We start from the raw sequence: 18,088 nt of genomic DNA, 5'->3' as shown, positions 1-18,088 counted from the left end.
GACATAAAATAAATTAAGACAACAATCTGTTTTTCACATGTGAAAATAATTGGCAATGAATGCCTACAAGTTAGCAAATAACGATGAATAACACGACCACGGATCGAAAGAAAAGAAACTTCCTTGGCATATACGTACAAGTAACTATATTGTAATTGGCGACCAAGTGAAACGAATTTCGATCAAAATTGAGTCAAATGCTTCCTAGAGTGGACATTAAACTCATTTCTTGCCCAGAAAAAAAGATATGTACCTAATTACCAAAAATGTACGAGACACAGAGGAGTGAGATGGCACAGGTTTGGAGGCCTACAACAAGTAACAGTCCCATTATATTTTTCTAAGTTTCTGTTTATCGGATTAACAAGATAAACTAAAAGGGTTAAAAAATCAGAAAAATGTGGCCAAATGAAACAAAGTGAGAGCGATCTACTACCAGACAATCTCGCTGGTTGTCCATGCTGCGATATGCTTGGAGAGACACGTGGCAACAGAAAACACCAAAGTGACAAGTTAAAAGGTGGTGAGTGACTCATGTCTAATCCATTTGAAGGAGCCTGATATTATATATGAATATGAGGCGTATTTATTTATACTAAGAAATAAGTTATTGTTTGTGTGACACAGTTTTCTAACATTAGTTTGTTAGCATAGGACAACACAAATCTGTGTTGACTCACTCTCTTCTTCCCTCAACACATCATTATTAAGAGAGAGAGGGTGTGTGTGATCTTGCAAGTTCTGTTCCGGCAACACCAACAAGGCATGGCAATTTCAGGGTCAGAGACTCAGAGTTCGTCCTCACTGAAAATTGTGTCTCAGGTGGAAGTGGAGTGCGTGAAATGCGACTCGTGCGGGTTCACAGAGGAATGCACCCCTGCGTACATCTCGAGGGTGCGTCAGAGGTACCAGGGTCGGTGGCTCTGTGGGCTGTGTGTGGAGGCTGTGAAACACGAGGTGGTAAGATCAGAAAGTGTCATCACCACCGAAGAAGCCCTGGACCGCCACATCACTTTCTGTAGAGAGTTCCGATCATCCACCGTTCTCAACGAAACTGAGCACCCCATCTTCGCCATGGGACGCCTCCTCCGCCGGAGCCTCGATTCTCCCAAGCCGCTCCGATCGAACTCTACGGGAGCTCTCGGGGTTAAAACCCTGCAATTGATTCGATCCGAGAGTTGCTTCTCTTCAATCTCCGGCTAAAAGGTCTGTTTTTTTGTTTTTAGACTCTTGCAGTTGCAGGTTAAGCATGAAGCATAGAATTGGAACCTCTGTGTGTAAGTGTTTTTCTGTGACTGTGACAGATTTTAGAAATCTATAACAAAGGCTCTAACACTGGCCCTTTATGTTTAGATTGGTTCAGGGATTTATCCCGTGATGACTTTAGTACTAGTTCCTTTTTCCTATGATCTTTAATGTATATACAGATTGATTATCAAATTCTTAAAGTCAGAGTTCTTCTAATCTGTTTGCCTTCTCTGTGTTTTCTGGAAAAAGAAAATTTGAGTTACATTTGTTTCGGTGTGTGATTATTGAAGTAAAAATGAAATTTTGATTGAAATATAATACTGGAAGCTCGTAATAAAACATCCTATAGAGCATAAAACTTGATGAATGTTCGAGCAGGATTTTTGTTTCTCCATTCTGGTTCAACTTATTTCCGTGTGCTGTTAACTTGTTATGTTTAATTTTGGCATTGGGGTTGTAAAGGAGATCTGCTTTAAGGAAATAAAGCTGAAAAGTCTTGCAACTGCTGAATTTGAATCAGAACAGAAGAAAAAGACAGCGCAAAGTTGCGATTATGATGGCTGGCTCAAGGCTCAAGCAGTCCTGAAAAGGAACCATTTTTTTCTTTCATTGGCTATAGCTGTATGCTTAAAGAATATGAGAATCTTCAACCTTTTCCAAGCTAATAATTCCAGGTGTGCTTAGCTGTTTGTGTCAATTGGCAGCATGGCCATTCAACAGTGATGCCTCCATTTTGATGATGATAATAATAATAATAATAAAAAGAAAAAAGAAATTAAGGAAAGTTGTTTAATCGGGGGCATTTTGCATGAGAGATATTTACAGAGGAGGAAGGTGCAGGGAAATTTCCCTACAGTGAAAGAGCCATCACTTTTGTTGGAAAAGTTTAGCATTTCCAAGCTACAAAAAGTTTAGATTAGAATTTGCGTCACAGAAAAAATGCACTGGACTGGAGTGGAGTGAAACTGCACAAAGTTGCACATCTTTCATCTTTTGTTCCTTTTCTTGTGTTTCTATCTGAATGCCTTGTGATGCATTGCCTTTTTCATACCCGAATTGCATTGCTTTGCAATTCATGCATTCAGGGGTGTAACATTTTGTAACTTTTACAGTGCCATCATCCACTTGAAACCTTTGCCATTAGTATTTTTATCAGAGCACACCATTCTCAAAGAACATCATGGTTGTGTTGTGTCTGATGTGAATCTTCGGGGTGCATCTTCTCCAGGAGTTTTCTGCAAATTGTAACATCATATACACCGAAACCGACAAAGATCATAATGGGGTCAGTGTACACATCCAACAAATCGGAATATTATTAATTACATTATATGTCGTTTTATTGCCATTTGCGTGTTTTTATTGAAGACTTGAAGAACGTAAAAAGATAAAAATATTTAAACAAGAGCTCATTCACTTTACGTATCTTCCATCCCGTTAACTTTGCTCTAACACATATTCAAAGTTTGTGTTTACGTGTTTCGGTTAGAGTAAAATACCAAAATCATCTGCTATTTTACTACATATAGGTACATTAAAAAAATTAATAGAGTCAACGACTTACAAGGTCGCGTATTGTGGTGTCTAACAACAATTACTCAGTTACAGATCTTGATACATACCTAGACAGCATGAGGATTATCTTAATTTAATGCTAGAAAGCAGATGATAAACGAATGTTAGAAGCAAATAAGCATCGAGATGAGATGAGTTTGTTCAAAACCAGAATCAAAGGCAATAATAAATGCAAAGTATTATTCTTCACAAGGTAACAAACTACAGAAAGATTGAAAAAAAATATACACTCACATAAATACACTTGTTTTTCATGTGAAGAAGAGTATTTTCTAAGAATCATATTACCCCGTAAATTAGCGCCCTCTCTTAACAGTCCGATCCCAAACCTACAGAATAACATTACCATGTATCCGATGTAGTGTATATTTTAAAGTCTATTTATCTTTAAAAAACATCTCTTATGTAAAATTATTGGATACGGTAGGAACCTATGAAATCTGGATACAGACCCAGACACAAAGATAAAGTTAAATTGAAAAAATATAGAACACAGAACACGGTATGTATATATGTATTAGTCTTAAATTTTGAAGTAACACATTGTCAATTAACACAAAAATAAATTTAATCTATCTATCCAATATAAAGAAAAGTGAAAAATAATGATCATATAAGATTTTTTCCTTATTTTGATAATCATAATAGAAACCTACGTGATAAATTGATAAATTTATGAATTTTTTGAAAAATCATTAAATTTGTAGTTATTAACATTATATTGAAGTGATGTCAAAATTATTTTAAATAAAAAAAATATCTTTTAAATTGAACATTTTACTGACATATATATCATAAATATGTAATATGTCAGTGTCCGATATACCGAACACAATGGCGTTTCCGGTGTTCGATACACCGGTAATAATCGGAAATATCATTGTGTTCTGGTTTCATAGGTTGTAACTACAATGGTGAAGTGTTTTAGTGAATGGTATCCATCATTTGATGGGTCACCGAAATGATTTTGAATTATACAGTTTGTTTAAAAGGTAGTTTACCTAACACCCTCTGATGGTGGTCATGAAATCAATCTGCATTCTGCATGTCCACCCTCAATGGAAAAATGGCCCAGTTAATCCAATAAGGAAGAGCTTTTTAATAGCATAGCCAACTTCTGTCCCCATTTTTCTACTCGTACCATAGCTGCTAAACAGGAACTAAACGTGCGAATCATCATTGGTTTTCCTTTACGTGATTTCTGTGACCCTACATTGACCACAACGATCAATAAACATTAACGAGCTTCGAAATAAGAGACTCTTCTTTCTGTCAATTTATTTGGACACTCTCTATTACTTGAGCCCACACTTGCATATGCAGGAACAGTACAAGGACAGTGTCAGTGGCATTATGTTCAGTTTTTTATTTCACAGCAAAAAAAGGGTATGTCTAAAATAATACATAAACAAACTTTCTAACATTCTCTTTTCTGAGTCTCATTGATGCATGAAAGAAATTGAATCTTAGCAAATTGTTTTCAAAAGGTGAACATACCTTTTCATAAAGGTATATTCATCATATGTTTAAGATAATTTTGATACATCATTCATCTTAAATAAGTTTGATTTAATCTACCGGTTTGTAATTTACCCTTGTTTAATGGACAGCATGTTAATTAGTATTAGGATGAAATTTGATGTGACAAAAGGCTGCACAATTTATACTGATAATGATCTAATCTGATAGGTTTGTTTGATTTTGGTGGTATATATGTTGGGCAACGTCAATTGATTCTTAGGTGATGATCATTTAGGTGTAAAGACCATGATGAAGAGTTTGACTTTCATTATCTTCATTTTCACCGTAAAATCAACATCAAAGCCCAATTTTCAGCGCACGAACAGTGCTGGATCATCCCGTCAAGGAAAAAGAAGCTCTTGAAGAAGCTAAACCCAAAGCAAAAAAGAAAAACAAAATCAGAAAGGTGGAATCTCTGAAGTGGAGGCCACCATATTTTGTCCTAGAACCGATGGAAACATTTGAATGCAATATAGAAAAACCAAGACTTGTACGGAAAATAATCATACCAATTACGTATGTCATTTAGTTTGCCCATTAACTCAGGATTTAAGTCTAACACCTATCTTTAGTCAAAATCTTCAAACATATCAACTTAGGACTAAAATAAATCTTAGAATGTGATACAATAACTCCAAATATCTCGTCAGGACAGACTACTTTTATATATTCATGATAGTGTAATTTAAATTTAATTTAACTCTAGAAATAGTCTAGCTTATAAAATAAAATTTGTACACAAACTTCTAATATATATAAGAAGTTTCCCAATTAATCTGAATGAAGTTTGACGAATTAATTGAGACGTTGAGAACATTCCTTTTTCTAAATATTGATTATAAAAAATAAAAAGAAATTTTCTTTTTTAATCATTGTTAATAATTAACGATATCACTATCTTTTTATTTTTATTTTTTACGTTTCATCAATCTGTTAAATTTCTAATAAGCTGAATTGTTGTTACTTTAAAACTTTTGTATACGTCATTATTCCGTTAGAGATTTAACATATTAGCAAAATGTGTTAAAATTGAAAAACTTTATGATACGGGTCGGGAAAGAAAATTAGTGGTAGAATTCATAAAATAACATTCAAATTTAAAAGTGTCCAACGAATCATATTTAGAAGTGTTAAAACGAATCATCCAACTCAATTCATCACGGATTATAATAAGTTAACCCAACCTACCATTTATTAGAGAGTTCAAGAAATTTGAGTTCAACTTGATTTATTACAGATTGATCAGTTAAACGTGTTGACTCACTTAACTTAAAAAATACATTTTTTTTCCATCTAACATTTTTTTTAATATGTAACCAGAATTCAATAAAGTCCAAACATATTTTAAAAATTTGTTTCTTATCATTTTAGAAAATAATAACCTAAATCATAATCTAAATAAAATCAAAATATACCTTACTACCTTAAGAAGAGAAATAAAATAACTAATGAAATAAGTGACAAAGGTAGAGAGTCACTGAGGTGACATGCATGGACGCGTGAGCCTCTCTCCCATTTTTTAAAAGGAAAATTTTACTTATGTTTTTGGTAGGTGGAGTAAGTTAAGAGAGGAGTGTGATTTATATATTTTTTTTCCTAACTAGGTTGGTGAGCTAACCTAACTAACCATTGTTCAATTTGGATGAGTCGGGTTCTTAGTGCATGAATCCATTTTTGGTCCATAGTGAAATTTACAATTTTTTTTAACCCAACCCAACTCGAATTCGTAATAAACTATATTGGCTTACGAGTTTTAACCCACAACTCTATTCAAATAATTTTGTAAATAATTGCAACCCATAATTAAAAATTTGAGAGTATGCACAAAGAAATTGTTGAGATGTTGGAAGTAAAAGCCATATTTACAATATCAAGCATAGCCCTTTCCATGGGCCATTAAAGTAACGGTCCACATTGCTTGGAGCCCATTTCCCTGCAAGCAATCGAATTCATGGATTTTGGGATGCATCTCAAAACTCCAAAAAAATAAGTACATACATAAACCAGCAATAAAAAAAACCAGTCGTATAAAAAAATATATAAACAATTTGCGCGTCATATATTTTTAAATTCTTATAATATTATTTCATAATTTTTTTTATTTTAAAATAGTGAATACATTATTTTCTGAATAGAAAGCAAAAAGGAAAATTATTAAGAAAAAGTTGCAGAAGGATATTGTTACCTTTTTAATACGCTGTTCCCTTTCTGCAAGGACCGAAACAAGAAAAACAATTAAAGAAGGATGTTTCTTTTATTTAACAAGACAAATTCAATGTAAGACAAACTCCTCTAATACGAGGAAAACTGCCTTAATAGCCACATTTCTCCGCAATATACAAGACAAATTAATCGTAAACTATTTGATGATTCTTTTCTCAGAAATTCTTCAATCACAATTTGGTTATGTGATGAGTTCTGAATTCAGCAGTGGGTAGATTCCCCATAAATGTGATCAAGAATAGCTATGACTCCAAAAACAAAAGCTTGATCCATCCCAGGTTTCACCACCACATGATACAAATCCTTGTTTTCCACCAACTCCTCCACCTCCTTCATCACCCTCACCTAATAAACAGATCATGAATCACCACATTTAAGCAACAACTCAATGCTACTTTTATCTGATATACACTGTGTTATGCATATTCTGAACTCAACAAACCCATACCTGTGCTACCTCGTTGCCTTTTGAGTCTACAATGCTACAACACTTGTCCGGGAAATACCCACTGATCTTAAAATCACACCCTCTGTTCCTCGTAAAGATTCTGATTGCCTTGTTCTTAAACAAACAAGAATTGGGTTCTCTCAAGCTGAAAACTAGTTTCCGTGTTCCTTCGTAGTCTAAACTGTAACCTTTCCACTTCTTGTAAATGCTCAAGGCCTCAACTATGCCTCCCTGCACATTTCATCAAAGTTAACTTTTTCGATGTTATTTTCGTGAACTTTAAGTTTAATTCACTCTTACAAAATCGATGATAAATATATACCTTCCGAAGCATGAGAAGCAAAGCGTCTCCATCTCCTTCTCTGAGGATCAAGTCTCCCTTTTTGCCACGAACACCACAACCATCGACTCTGAACAAAACCCTCTGGCCACTAGAATCCATCACCACAAAACCACCACCATTCACCACGTGTGGCCTCTTCCTCACCACATGCACCGTCTGAGACGATGAACAGTACAGTTTCCCAACGATCGGCGTCGTGTTTGTGTTCGCAGTCATTGGATCTTGCTCCTCGAATCGTGTCAAGAAAACAAAAACCAAAACGATCAAGTTTGGTGATAAAAGAAAAAAGGATCAAGTTCTCTCCCTTCTTTTCCTTCTTTGTATTGTAGCTTTCAGAATCTCTACCAGTCACGGATTGTGATAGCTTGTGGAGTTAGATGGAAGTGTGTGGCTTTATTTATGTCACCATATTGTTGAATTCTCGATGAGGATTATGATGTAGAAACAAGCACCTTAGGGAATATGAGTGTTTTTAATGCTATCTTGCACGTCTCAAATTTAAGAAAAAAAGTGAATACCTTTTATGGGTACATAATAGTGATAGCAGTATATAACAGAGTGGCCAATTCCCCTTCACTTTCAGTAAACCCAGCTCAATATCTCTGTCTCTCAATCATGCCGTGTGCCACTTCTTTTCATTCTCACTGTCTTTCTCTTCTTCTCTTTCTTTCTTCACTTCTTCATCTTCCTTCACACTGTAATGTATGATTTTGTTATCATTTTTTATTTGTGCATATTACTCTAGGAAATTTAGATTTTTGTTTGTAAACACAAAAATGTCAAAGCCTACTGGGTTTGATCCATTCTTCTTTTAGTAAAGTTGAAGCAGTGACGTATGATTCATGCACACGCTTAGTGTCGGGATTCTTGTCTACGTGGCTGCCTTCGGTTGGCTCCTTTTTCAGTTATCTAAACCTTGGACCACAAACACAAAAACGGCTATGTAGGTTATATTTTTTTGTTGGATAAGATCATGTGTCTTAATCATAACATATTGATTAGGTGATCTTATAGAGCTTGCCTTGTGTAATTAATTAAATATTGATCCTTTTAGTTATGTGATTAATGATTCGTGATTATACTTTACAACTTTTACTATAAATGAGACAAACCACAGTGAATAATAATCAATGACCAAGATTCCTTTTTAAAGACTGTTTACTTACATTATTTTTATCATCTGCATTGTTTGGGTTGATGGCTTCTTACATTTAAGTCGAAACCTTTATGGCCAAATAAAAAGAAGTGAGGAACAACAATTATTTAGACCAACAACAATTACAATATTGTAATTGAGATAAATTTCAAATCTAATTATCCAAAAATCCAGTGAGGAACTCAGACATTTAAAAAGAGAGGAGTAATAATGTCAATAGATTTTTTTCATTAAAAAAAATTAAAGTAAATTTATCACTAACTATTTATATTAGTATTATGATTTAAAGCAATTATAATTCAAAATCACATTTATTATTATTTCTAACTAATTGATAGTGGATAATAAACATTTTAAATAAAATTCATATTACAAAGTAAGTCCATCAACAACATAGCTAAAATAATAATGTCATATAATTTGCCCATATATTATTGGCTAATTATAACTAAAATATGTTCTTAACAAGTGAAAACGACAAAAAAATAGATTATCCAAAATTTGAATTTCAGTTTATTTTAGAAGATAACCAAATAAACAAAAGAACAACAAGAGTCTAAAAACAAGAGAAGGAGACAAGATGGGTGAATGAAAGAAACTGCATAATATGCAAAATAAATAGAAAGATGAAACTGAAAGAAATGGAGTAAAAAACATGATAAGGATGCAAGTATAGGCTAGCCGGAAAAAAAATGTTGCTTTTAGCATAAACTGTTGAAAGTGTTTTTAACCAAATATGGAGGCAGTATCTATCTAAAACAATGATTTTGGATTAGATGATTTGTTCAGTATAAGTAGCAAATATCTACCATTTACTGTTTTCTTTTTTAACTTTTAGCAAAAGAAACAATGTCCAGATAATATAAAAAAGAGAGAATAAAAAAAATAGATTATTTAAATTATTAAAAAGTAAAAAAAAAATTGTAATAAATTGTTTTAAATAAAATGAAAACTAATTATCTCATGTGTGTAAATTTAGATATGTGAAATATAAATGACCACTATTAATAATAGAATAAAATATGTTGAATGTATAAAATAAAATATAATATAATCTATCATGCAAGTCTATATGATGTAATCTATGTTGCATGAGAATTTGTTTTTCACTACATAATTTATAGATTAGACAAGTCCTTACTACAATAATTTTTGTGAAATATGAAGTCCTATAACCAATTATACAAGAATCATGATCAATTATTTAACTTTTAAATTGTGCAAGCACAGTAACAATGCAAAGGAATAATCTCACAAGACTTGCAAGACTCAGATTTTAACGTTCATCTCCGTACAAATAGTTGGGTACCAAGTATACAGTGTTATAGTATCAAACTAGCAACTGAGAGCAATTTGGGAAATCAGAACCACATCAATCTGACTTTTATCCTATTTTAAGGTTAAAATAATCCTAGGTGGATTCTATATCTTTTTCTTGTTCTGTTCTTTTCTGTGCATTTCCGTTGAACCAAATGGGTAGATCTCTTCAAAGTATATCTAAAGTTTGGTAAATTTGAATTTTTGTTTTACATTGACAAAGAAGTTTGTTGCTTTTTTATTGAGTGAAGCACTGTCGAGGAACTGTTTTTGAGCAAAGAAAGTTTACAATTAATGTAATACTGGGAGGTTAGGATCTGAAAAAAACATAGAATTAATTATGGACATGAAGGGTGTGTGATTAATTTAGTGAAGTCGTAAAAAATAATAATATTGTGGTGCATGTTGGGTCGGGTAACAGAGGTTCTGAAAATAAGGGCAAATTGGTGGTGTGGTGGAAGAGTGGCGCCCAAAAGAGAAGGATTTCTCTTTCCTACGCAGCGGTCACGTGCGGTCTGAGGTATTCCCATCGTGCTTTTCGCTTGGTCTCTGCAACACCACCCCACACTCCTCACTCTCTGCTCGCTCGCTGCCTCCACTGAACCACCACCACATCACAAAACAAAACAAATACATTAAATAAATAAAAAAAAAACAATTTTTTTTTCACTGTGTGACACTATCACACTCATTGCATTTCCTTGCCTAAACGAAACCTCAAATCTCAATCAAAGCCTGAATCAACACCCCTCCAACTTTGCTAAATAGGTTCGTACAAAAAACTTGCAGTGGCAGGCTTTCTCTCAGCCGTCTTTACTATTTATAATTAATACCCTTTACCATTATTATTACCTTACACACCACACCATGCATTCTCAATTCTCACCCTCTTCTCTTCTCTTCTCCTCAGATTCTTCTTCTTTTTCAAAATTTTTTTTTCTTTCTCTTTCTCTTTCTCTTTCTCCCACTCGTGCCCTCTCTGTCCACTCCAATAATGACTCTCTTTCTACCTTCATTATCACTCTTTTCAGTTACTGCTTTTTTTCCTTTCGAAATTCAATTCAACTCAAACCCCTTAACACAAGTTTGGATTTTGGGTTAATTATTAGTTTATTAGTATTTTTCTGGGTTCTGGGTGTTTCTTAATTATCCCTTGTCAGAGACCCTATTTACTGCCCCTGCCACAGTCTTTTCGTATGGTATTCACACCTAACCTCATTTGCCGCTTCTTCTTTGTCACTTACCATTACTGTTACTTGTGCCCCCTTCCTTAGTGCATCAACAAGGACTTCTGCTATTACTGCCTGCTACTCCTGCCATTTCTTGTTCTGTCCATTTCACCTTCTCTCTCCCTCTCTCTCCTCTCTCTCACTCTCTCTCCCTCTCTTCCATGGCCACCACTCCCACCCTGCGTTCTTCTTCCGTCCCCTCTCTGCCACCTCCCTCCCCCAAATCCCCGCCGGAGTACCCAGATTTGTATGGGAAGCGCCGTGAGACAGCCAGGGTTCACATGCTCGAGAGGGAAATCACTTTTCTCGAGGTGGGTTTTTCAGTTTTTGCTTCCTTTCAAAATTTCAGTCCCCTCTCTTACACCCTTCTTCTCTAACTTCACTCTTCAGTTTTTGAGAATGTCAAATGGGGGGAGTGTAATGTAATGTGACATGTCTTTCGCAACGATCCGTGGTGACAAATTGGCATGGCATTTCTGTGATTGCTTTGAGCATGAAACAGAGTAATTAATGTGATGATCTCTGCCAGGGTTCGGGAACTGGTTTTAGTTAGGTTATCTGTGAATGTGACTTTTTCTTTAAAAGAATGAGAGAAGGTTTTGAATCTTTTCACAAATTCATTGCCTCTTTCAGTGATGTTCTGCCTTCGAGGTTTTCTAACGGTTTGATCAATAATTTTCCTCCTTTACTGTGGCTAATGTGAGGTGTAGCTAACCTTACCAATTTACACAAAAATGCTGTTTTGGCTAGTGGAATCTTTTGGCTGTGGATGCTGATTGATTGTTGGGAAACAATAATGAAAGATGAAATGGGTGGTTTCAAAGCATTTTTGTGTAATTATTTGTCCCCCTTCCCCTCTCAGTGGTTAGATGTGGTGTTAGAATAGTATTAGCAACTTGTAACATTATGACACCATGAGTGTACAGTCAAACCTGCCAACTTCGGTTGATTTTGTGCAGTTTCTTTATGGCATCTTTTGGTGATAAAAATCAATTTACTGACAAAAATCTTGCATCTAGCAGGAAGAATTGAAATCTGTTGAGGGCCTTCAACCAGCTTCAAGATGCTGCAAAGAGTATGTTTGCTTGTGGAGTTGCTTGAATGTCATTTAGATTATGAAACTTGAGAAATTTCTCAGGATGATGTTTCAATTATCATAGCTGATTGAATGCCACAATATTGCAGGGTTGCTGATTATGTGATGGCAAACGCAGATCCTCTGTTACCAACGTAAGAACTGCCCTCATCATTTTCATCATTTGTTACTGTTTCAAAGAGATCATAATTCTTATATGCCTTCTTTTCTTTCTAGCAGAACCAAGAAGAACAGCCGGTCATGCCGCTTCTGGAAGTGGCTCTGGTACCACTTTTTGATGCCGTTACTTTATGTGGATAACAACCTTATCAGTAGAAGTGTTTGGTTTCAGTGCAAATAGATTAAAAACAAGTTTTATACAAATATAATGATTATATCAAGTACAATACTAGCTGCCTTTTTATACTAATTGATTAGTAGGACTTTTGCATTTCTTGATATCTATCTGATGCAATACTGTTTAGTTTGTTTTCCCACAACTTCCATTATTTGTTGTAAGGAATGAATGACCAGAAAGACGTTAAACATCAGTCTCAAGCACCCTTTCTGAAGACTGATTTAGTTTTAACGAACACACTTGTGTTGTTCCTAATTTTTAGGATTATGTCATGTTATTTTGTATTCTCTCTATTCTCTGCATCAAACAAAACTCGTATGAATGTAGCTGAATTATGCATTCTGCTAACTGAGCTGAGATAAACCGAAGTTGCCATCAGAAAATGATTGATGGTTGATAAGCTGGTTAAATTTCATTTATCGAAGCAGCACAGCCTTTCATAGTAAGCCTACTTGATAAGTAATCATGATTCATGAATAACACAAGTAACCTGTTTATGTGCAGTGGCATGCCCTGTTTTAACCTCTCTTGGATCTGCTGCTGCTGTTGCTGCTGTGAAGGATTATCTTTACCACTAAAATTGCCACGCTGCTGTTGTGACTGCAAACCATGCAGTTGCAGTTGCAGTTGTCTTCCATCCATCAAATGCTGCTCCTTACCAAAGTGGAGCTGTTGCTGCTCTTGCCCCAAATCATATTTCTGTAAAGAGAGCTGTGGTTTTGGAAATTGTTGTACTCTCCCACGTAGTTGCAATTTTGGGTGTCCAACTTGTCCATCTTGCCCCTCTTGCTGCAGTTGCAAATGCACCTGCACATGCTCTTGCCCAAGCTGTCCGAAGGTAAGCTCATGTTGCTGTTGTACAAAGTCATGTTGGAGACCATGTTGTTTATGTTGCTAGTATATTCTTTCCAAAAGGAAAAAAAAAATCTGAAGCTTTTGTTATCAAAATTGCATTCATAATAGCTAGAGTATAAATTTTGGAAATATAAAGGGTTATAAATGTTGTAAGTTAGATTATGCACTATATGGATACTCCAAGCAAATGTAGTAGCTCCGTTTGTAATCGTGGGTCAGATAAGTTCGACCCTTTGCTGTTGTCAATCTCCAATGTTGCGCGAGTGAAATGAAAGACCCAAATAGTAGAAAATGTCTATCGATTACGATTGCATGCTTTGATCAGCTTAATCAATGTTTGTTCCATTGTTTTAAATGCAGAAAATTGTTATAATATTAATCTCTCAGTTTTAATGAACCTTGATGACTAAGCTAAAGGTAGTTGAGCTCTTATTCCATGGTGTAACGCCCTGTAAGCCTCCTGAAAACACGATAAGGATAAAGCGTTTTATCTCCGAAAACAGAAAAGAAAAAGTGTTTTCTTTTTTGTCTTATTGATTTTTTTCCTCCAAGTTTCAATCCCTGTGGTCCTACCAGAAAGTTGATGATCGACTAAATAATCAAATGGCACGGCAGGAAAATAAGTGATTGCTGTGAACTACCTTTTTCTGCATAACTGACAGAGGACACAGGACACAGGAAATGTCTTTTCATTTGGTACACCGATTAGTAGCCATTCATGGCCGAGATCGTTTGGAATAAGACCCTTCGAAATAACTAGTAATTAGTAATTCAGAGGAAGCGTTAACTTTGAAATGACCGTGTGTAGTATGTACTGCGGTAGAACATGCCACCACCTTTAACTGCAGGCCTGTACCAAACAGGAAGAAAAAAAAAAAAATGCATCAATTGCACATGGGTGCTCAGGAGCGCAAAATTGTCCGTGATCTGTTTCCATATTTGTGAAATCGTTCATCAGATCCCGGGATCAGTGAAAAACTCAAAATATGGCCTCTGTCTTTTTTACTTTACCTCTGTTTCAGTTTCAATGCTTCCAATTACTAAAGCTTTGGTAAAAACATATAAACACTTAAGTAGGGAATTTACAACAAGTGATGAGGTGGTTAACGACTGTGTTGTTGCCATAGCTTGTAGAATAGGTTATTACAACAAGTTGTGCAGTCAGGAGTGATGAGTGATGATGGCAACAGCAATGTGCCTAAAGACTGGTAAAGTCATGCATGCAGCTTCTTTGCTTTAAACTCTACACCCTATGGCCTACTGCTGTTGGGCTATAGATGATGATAATAATAACAGTGAACAGTCACAATAAAACCTCAAAAATATGTCCATGTGAAAGCAACCGGGCTCCTAACTTGGTGTTCTTCATTGCTCCACATGATGCTACCAAATGCAGAAGCAGCCGAATCATTAACACTCCTATTCGACACAAAACTCACCGTGTACGTTTGTCGTTCCCCTACTTCTGTGAACGAAACCCTGTTAGGATTCACCGTTATCTCCACGGAGGACGGCGCGCTAACGGCCACGTCATACACAGATGGCGCCTCCCCCACGTTGGTCAACGTGCGCGTGTACCGTACAACCTTATTGGTTCCGAAAACAACCGAGAAAGATGGATAATTAAGGTCACCCGGGTCGGCAAATTTTGTGGAACAATTGGCGTCAGGATGCTTAACCACGAGTCTGAGATGGTCGAGGGAGTAGTTGAGGGAGCACAAAAACGCAATGTAGTCCTGTGTGGAGGCATCATAAACAAGGCCAGGAGATAGGGCCTTTTGTGGGTTCACATGACCGGCCCCATAGGCCCATGGCGTGGAGAGGGCTTCTTCTCCCGTTGCATCACGCAGAGGAGACTCTGTGTTGTCGTGGGTATAAGCCGTTGTCATGAGTGCAGATTTTATGGCACTTGGACTCCAATCTGGATGCGCTGCTTTCAACAGCGCAGCCAACCCACTTATGTGAGGACAAGACATGGAAGTACCGGACATGATGTTGAACCGCGTTTTGCGAGTGTCTTCGGACCCAGATGGCCCAACAGCACCGGACCAACCTGCTAAGATGTTCACTCCAGGCCCAATAACATCCGGTTTTAGTATCTGGGCCGTCACACCATTGGGCCCGCGAGAGCTAAAAGCCGCCACTACAGGAGACGGCCTCACGTTCAACACGGTCCCACCGAAGCTCAGAACAGCGGTTGGATTAGGATCCATCGACGCATACTCTCTGATCTCATCACCCTCGTTTTCCCCCACTGCCACGGCGGCCACAAGGTGACTGTCCGCCACCAGTCCCTCGCCGCTCATCGCTGTGTTCGCGAGTATCATCCCCACCCCGCCCGCGTCGCGCACAACTGTGCCCTTCTCTACGCGCGCGTTAAGCCCCCTGTCACAAACCACCACCTTCCCGCGCACTGTCTCCGGGTCCAGTGAGCCAGGCATGCAAATGCTGCTCGAAGAGTTCGACCGGTCGCTGAAATAAACCAAACCAACCGGTTCGTCTCCCATACCTTCACCACTGTATAGCGAAACGCCGGCAAAGCGTTTCCCGTTCCCGAGAGTAGCGTACGCCGGGAAATCACGGTCCAGTGTGCCGGCTCCGACGGTCATGATCCAAGGAGCAACATTAGCAACAGAACCGCTTCGAGGTCCAGTATTCCCTGCGGAACAAGAAACGAATATTCCTCTCTCCACTGCCGCAAAGGCTCCAATAGCGATGGCATCGAAGTAGTAAGGAACGGAGGAGGAGCCGCCAAGGGAGAGAGAGAGGACATCCACTCCGTCCTGGATTGCCTGATCCATTCCGGCGAGAATGTCGGAGGCGAAACAGCCGTCAGTCCAGCAGACTTTGTAGGCCGCCACGCGCGCCTGCGGCGCCATCCCGCGTGCGGTGCCGGTGGCATAACCAAGCAGCGTGGCGTTGGAGACAACGGAGCCTGCTGCCGTAGAGGCTGTGTGCGTGCCGTGGCCGTCACCGTCACGGGGCGAAGCAAGGTCTCTCGGCTTTCTGGACTTAGCAGAAGCCATTTGGTAGCCCTTGGAGAAACTGCGAGCGCCGATAAGTTTGTTGTTACAAAGAGAAGGGTCGAAGTCAGGTGCGGAGTCGCAGGTACCCCGCCAGCGCGTGGGGATTTGGGGCATTTGGGAATCATCAAAGCTTTGGGATTCTGGCCAGACGCCAGTGTCAAGGACCCCAATAACGACGTTGTGTGATGCCTGGTGGAGGTCCTCCCAAAACCCAGAATGGGCCTGGAGGCCCAGGAACTCAGGGGTGCGTGTAGTGTGTAGCTTGTAGAGCGTGTCTTCATATACACCCAAAACCGAATCAGAAGTTCGGAGCGCGTGGAGTTGTTGAGGGTCGAGCGTGGCAGCAAAGCCGTTGTAAACAGAGGTGTAGGCATAAAGGAGAGAGTGTGGAGAAGAAGAGAGCATGGAAGTGTACCAGTCAAAGTGCGTGGGGTGCACGCTAGGATCGTGGCGCTCTTTCATGTGTACTATGTAACTCTTTCTGGCACTCACCGGCGTGAGTTGGAGGCCGAGGAGAAGAGGTAGAAGAAGAGACAGAGAGAAGAAAGCCGAGAATGATTCCATCACTTGCTGTTCCTTTTGCTTAATCACACCATTAGAGTGCAATGTCTCTTCTGAGTTTTCTTTTATAACCAAACATTTCATCATTTCTTCTGTTTAAAAATCCCGGGCTTTTCAGTTTTCCCAACGGTTTTGCCCCTTCCACCATCATCAAATCAAATTCTCTTTTTTTATTAACCATTCCTCTTTGCTTTGGCTTAATTTACACATCACAAGTTTATTCACTGCACTATGACACTTAGTTTTTTTATCATTTTGAATTATTATTTCTATTTTTTATTTTAACACATACCATAATCAATATATGTCTAATATATTTTAGGTAAAGAAAAATTCTTGATTTTTTTTTCATACTAATTTGTTTAAAAGATCTTTTAAACTATACACAAGTTAAATTTAATTTAATAAAATTTGTGAGAATATTGGTAGAAAAGGATCTTGTTACCAGCCATGTCATTCACTAATTTTGGACTATATGAGTTGAGTTTGTGAAGGATGTAGATTTGGAGAAGATATTCTTGTCTTCATCAAACCACAAATATGCATGTATATATATATATATATATATGTGAGGACATGAATTTAACAGCTGTAAACACGTCACTCTTCGCAACTTTTCAATATTTGCTGTCCAAGAGGGTGTTTTATTTTACTTTAAATAAATTAGCTAAGTTAAATTATGTAAGTAAGTCTTAATCTAATTTTTATTAATGGCTTTTGGGTTAGAATGGAATCATCAACAACAACAACAAAATATTTAAGGTTCAATACTCGTACACTTTTATATATTAATGAAATTTTTTTAGTTTTATTCAATACAAAACTTTGTAACTCGCAAGATTCTCTACTAGAGATGGCAAATAAACCCGTGCCCGTGGGTATCACCCGAACCCGTCCCCGTTTTGACGGGGAATTCCCGCTTTGACTGGGTATGGGTATGGGTATGGGTAATACCCGAAATTTTCAACTGGGGATGGGGATATATATATACCCGCCCAAATACCCGTCCCCGCTTAAATTACTAAACTATTTATAATTTATTAAATAATCTAAAAAATATATATAAATAAATAATATATTTACACATAAAATATAATATAATATAATATAATATAATATAATATAGTATATATACATATAAATAAAATATACT

The 18,088-nt window shown here is 37.2% G+C and overlaps 3 protein-coding genes and 1 pseudogene across 4 annotated transcripts; 2 read left to right on the top strand and 2 right to left on the bottom strand.

Moving 5' to 3' along the window:
* Positions 1–561: 561 nt before the first annotated feature.
* On the top strand, positions 562–1,945 carry LOC114175329 (DUF1677 family protein (DUF1677)). Its single transcript, XM_028060109.2, has 2 exons — positions 562–1,206; positions 1,711–1,945. The coding sequence occupies exon 1, from the start codon at positions 766–768 to the stop codon at positions 1,201–1,203; it is 438 nt and encodes a 145-aa protein (XP_027915910.1). The 5' UTR covers positions 562–765; the 3' UTR covers positions 1,204–1,206; positions 1,711–1,945.
* A 4,634-nt stretch (positions 1,946–6,579) lies between these two features.
* LOC114175328 (protein LURP-one-related 6-like) lies at positions 6,580–7,998 on the bottom strand. The gene is made up of 3 exons (XM_028060108.2): positions 7,338–7,998; positions 7,016–7,246; positions 6,580–6,912 (listed from the first exon to the last, which is right to left on the bottom strand). Exons 1-3 carry the CDS (start codon positions 7,572–7,574, stop codon positions 6,769–6,771), a joined length of 612 nt encoding a protein of 203 aa, XP_027915909.1. The 5' UTR covers positions 7,575–7,998; the 3' UTR covers positions 6,580–6,768.
* A 2,648-nt stretch (positions 7,999–10,646) lies between these two features.
* AGG3 (guanine nucleotide-binding protein subunit gamma) lies at positions 10,647–13,653 on the top strand. 2 transcript variants are annotated; one of them, XM_028064898.2, is made up of 5 exons: positions 10,647–11,371; positions 12,083–12,135; positions 12,246–12,290; positions 12,373–12,420; positions 12,998–13,653. In XM_028064898.2, the coding sequence occupies exons 1-5, from the start codon at positions 11,222–11,224 to the stop codon at positions 13,389–13,391; spliced, it is 690 nt and encodes a 229-aa protein (XP_027920699.1). In that variant the 5' UTR covers positions 10,647–11,221; the 3' UTR covers positions 13,392–13,653. The 2 variants fall into 2 exon arrangements, with proteins under 2 accessions (XP_027920699.1, XP_027920700.1); XM_028064899.2 differs by having other exon boundaries at positions 10,656–11,371; positions 12,376–12,420.
* Positions 13,654–14,395: 742 nt separating this feature from the next.
* LOC114178798 (subtilisin-like protease SBT1.8 pseudogene) lies at positions 14,396–17,050 on the bottom strand (annotated as a pseudogene).
* Between the last annotated feature and the right edge of the window lie 1,038 nt (positions 17,051–18,088).

The sequence above is a fragment of the Vigna unguiculata genome, chromosome 3 (genome assembly GCF_037176805.1).
Source record: "Vigna unguiculata cultivar grain cowpea cultivar isolate G323 ecotype 2 chromosome 3, ASM3717680v1, whole genome shotgun sequence".
NCBI lineage: Eukaryota > Viridiplantae > Streptophyta > Magnoliopsida > Fabales > Fabaceae > Vigna > Vigna unguiculata.
Note: the sequence above shows the minus strand (reverse complement) of the source record. Positions and strands in the feature narration are given on the sequence as shown.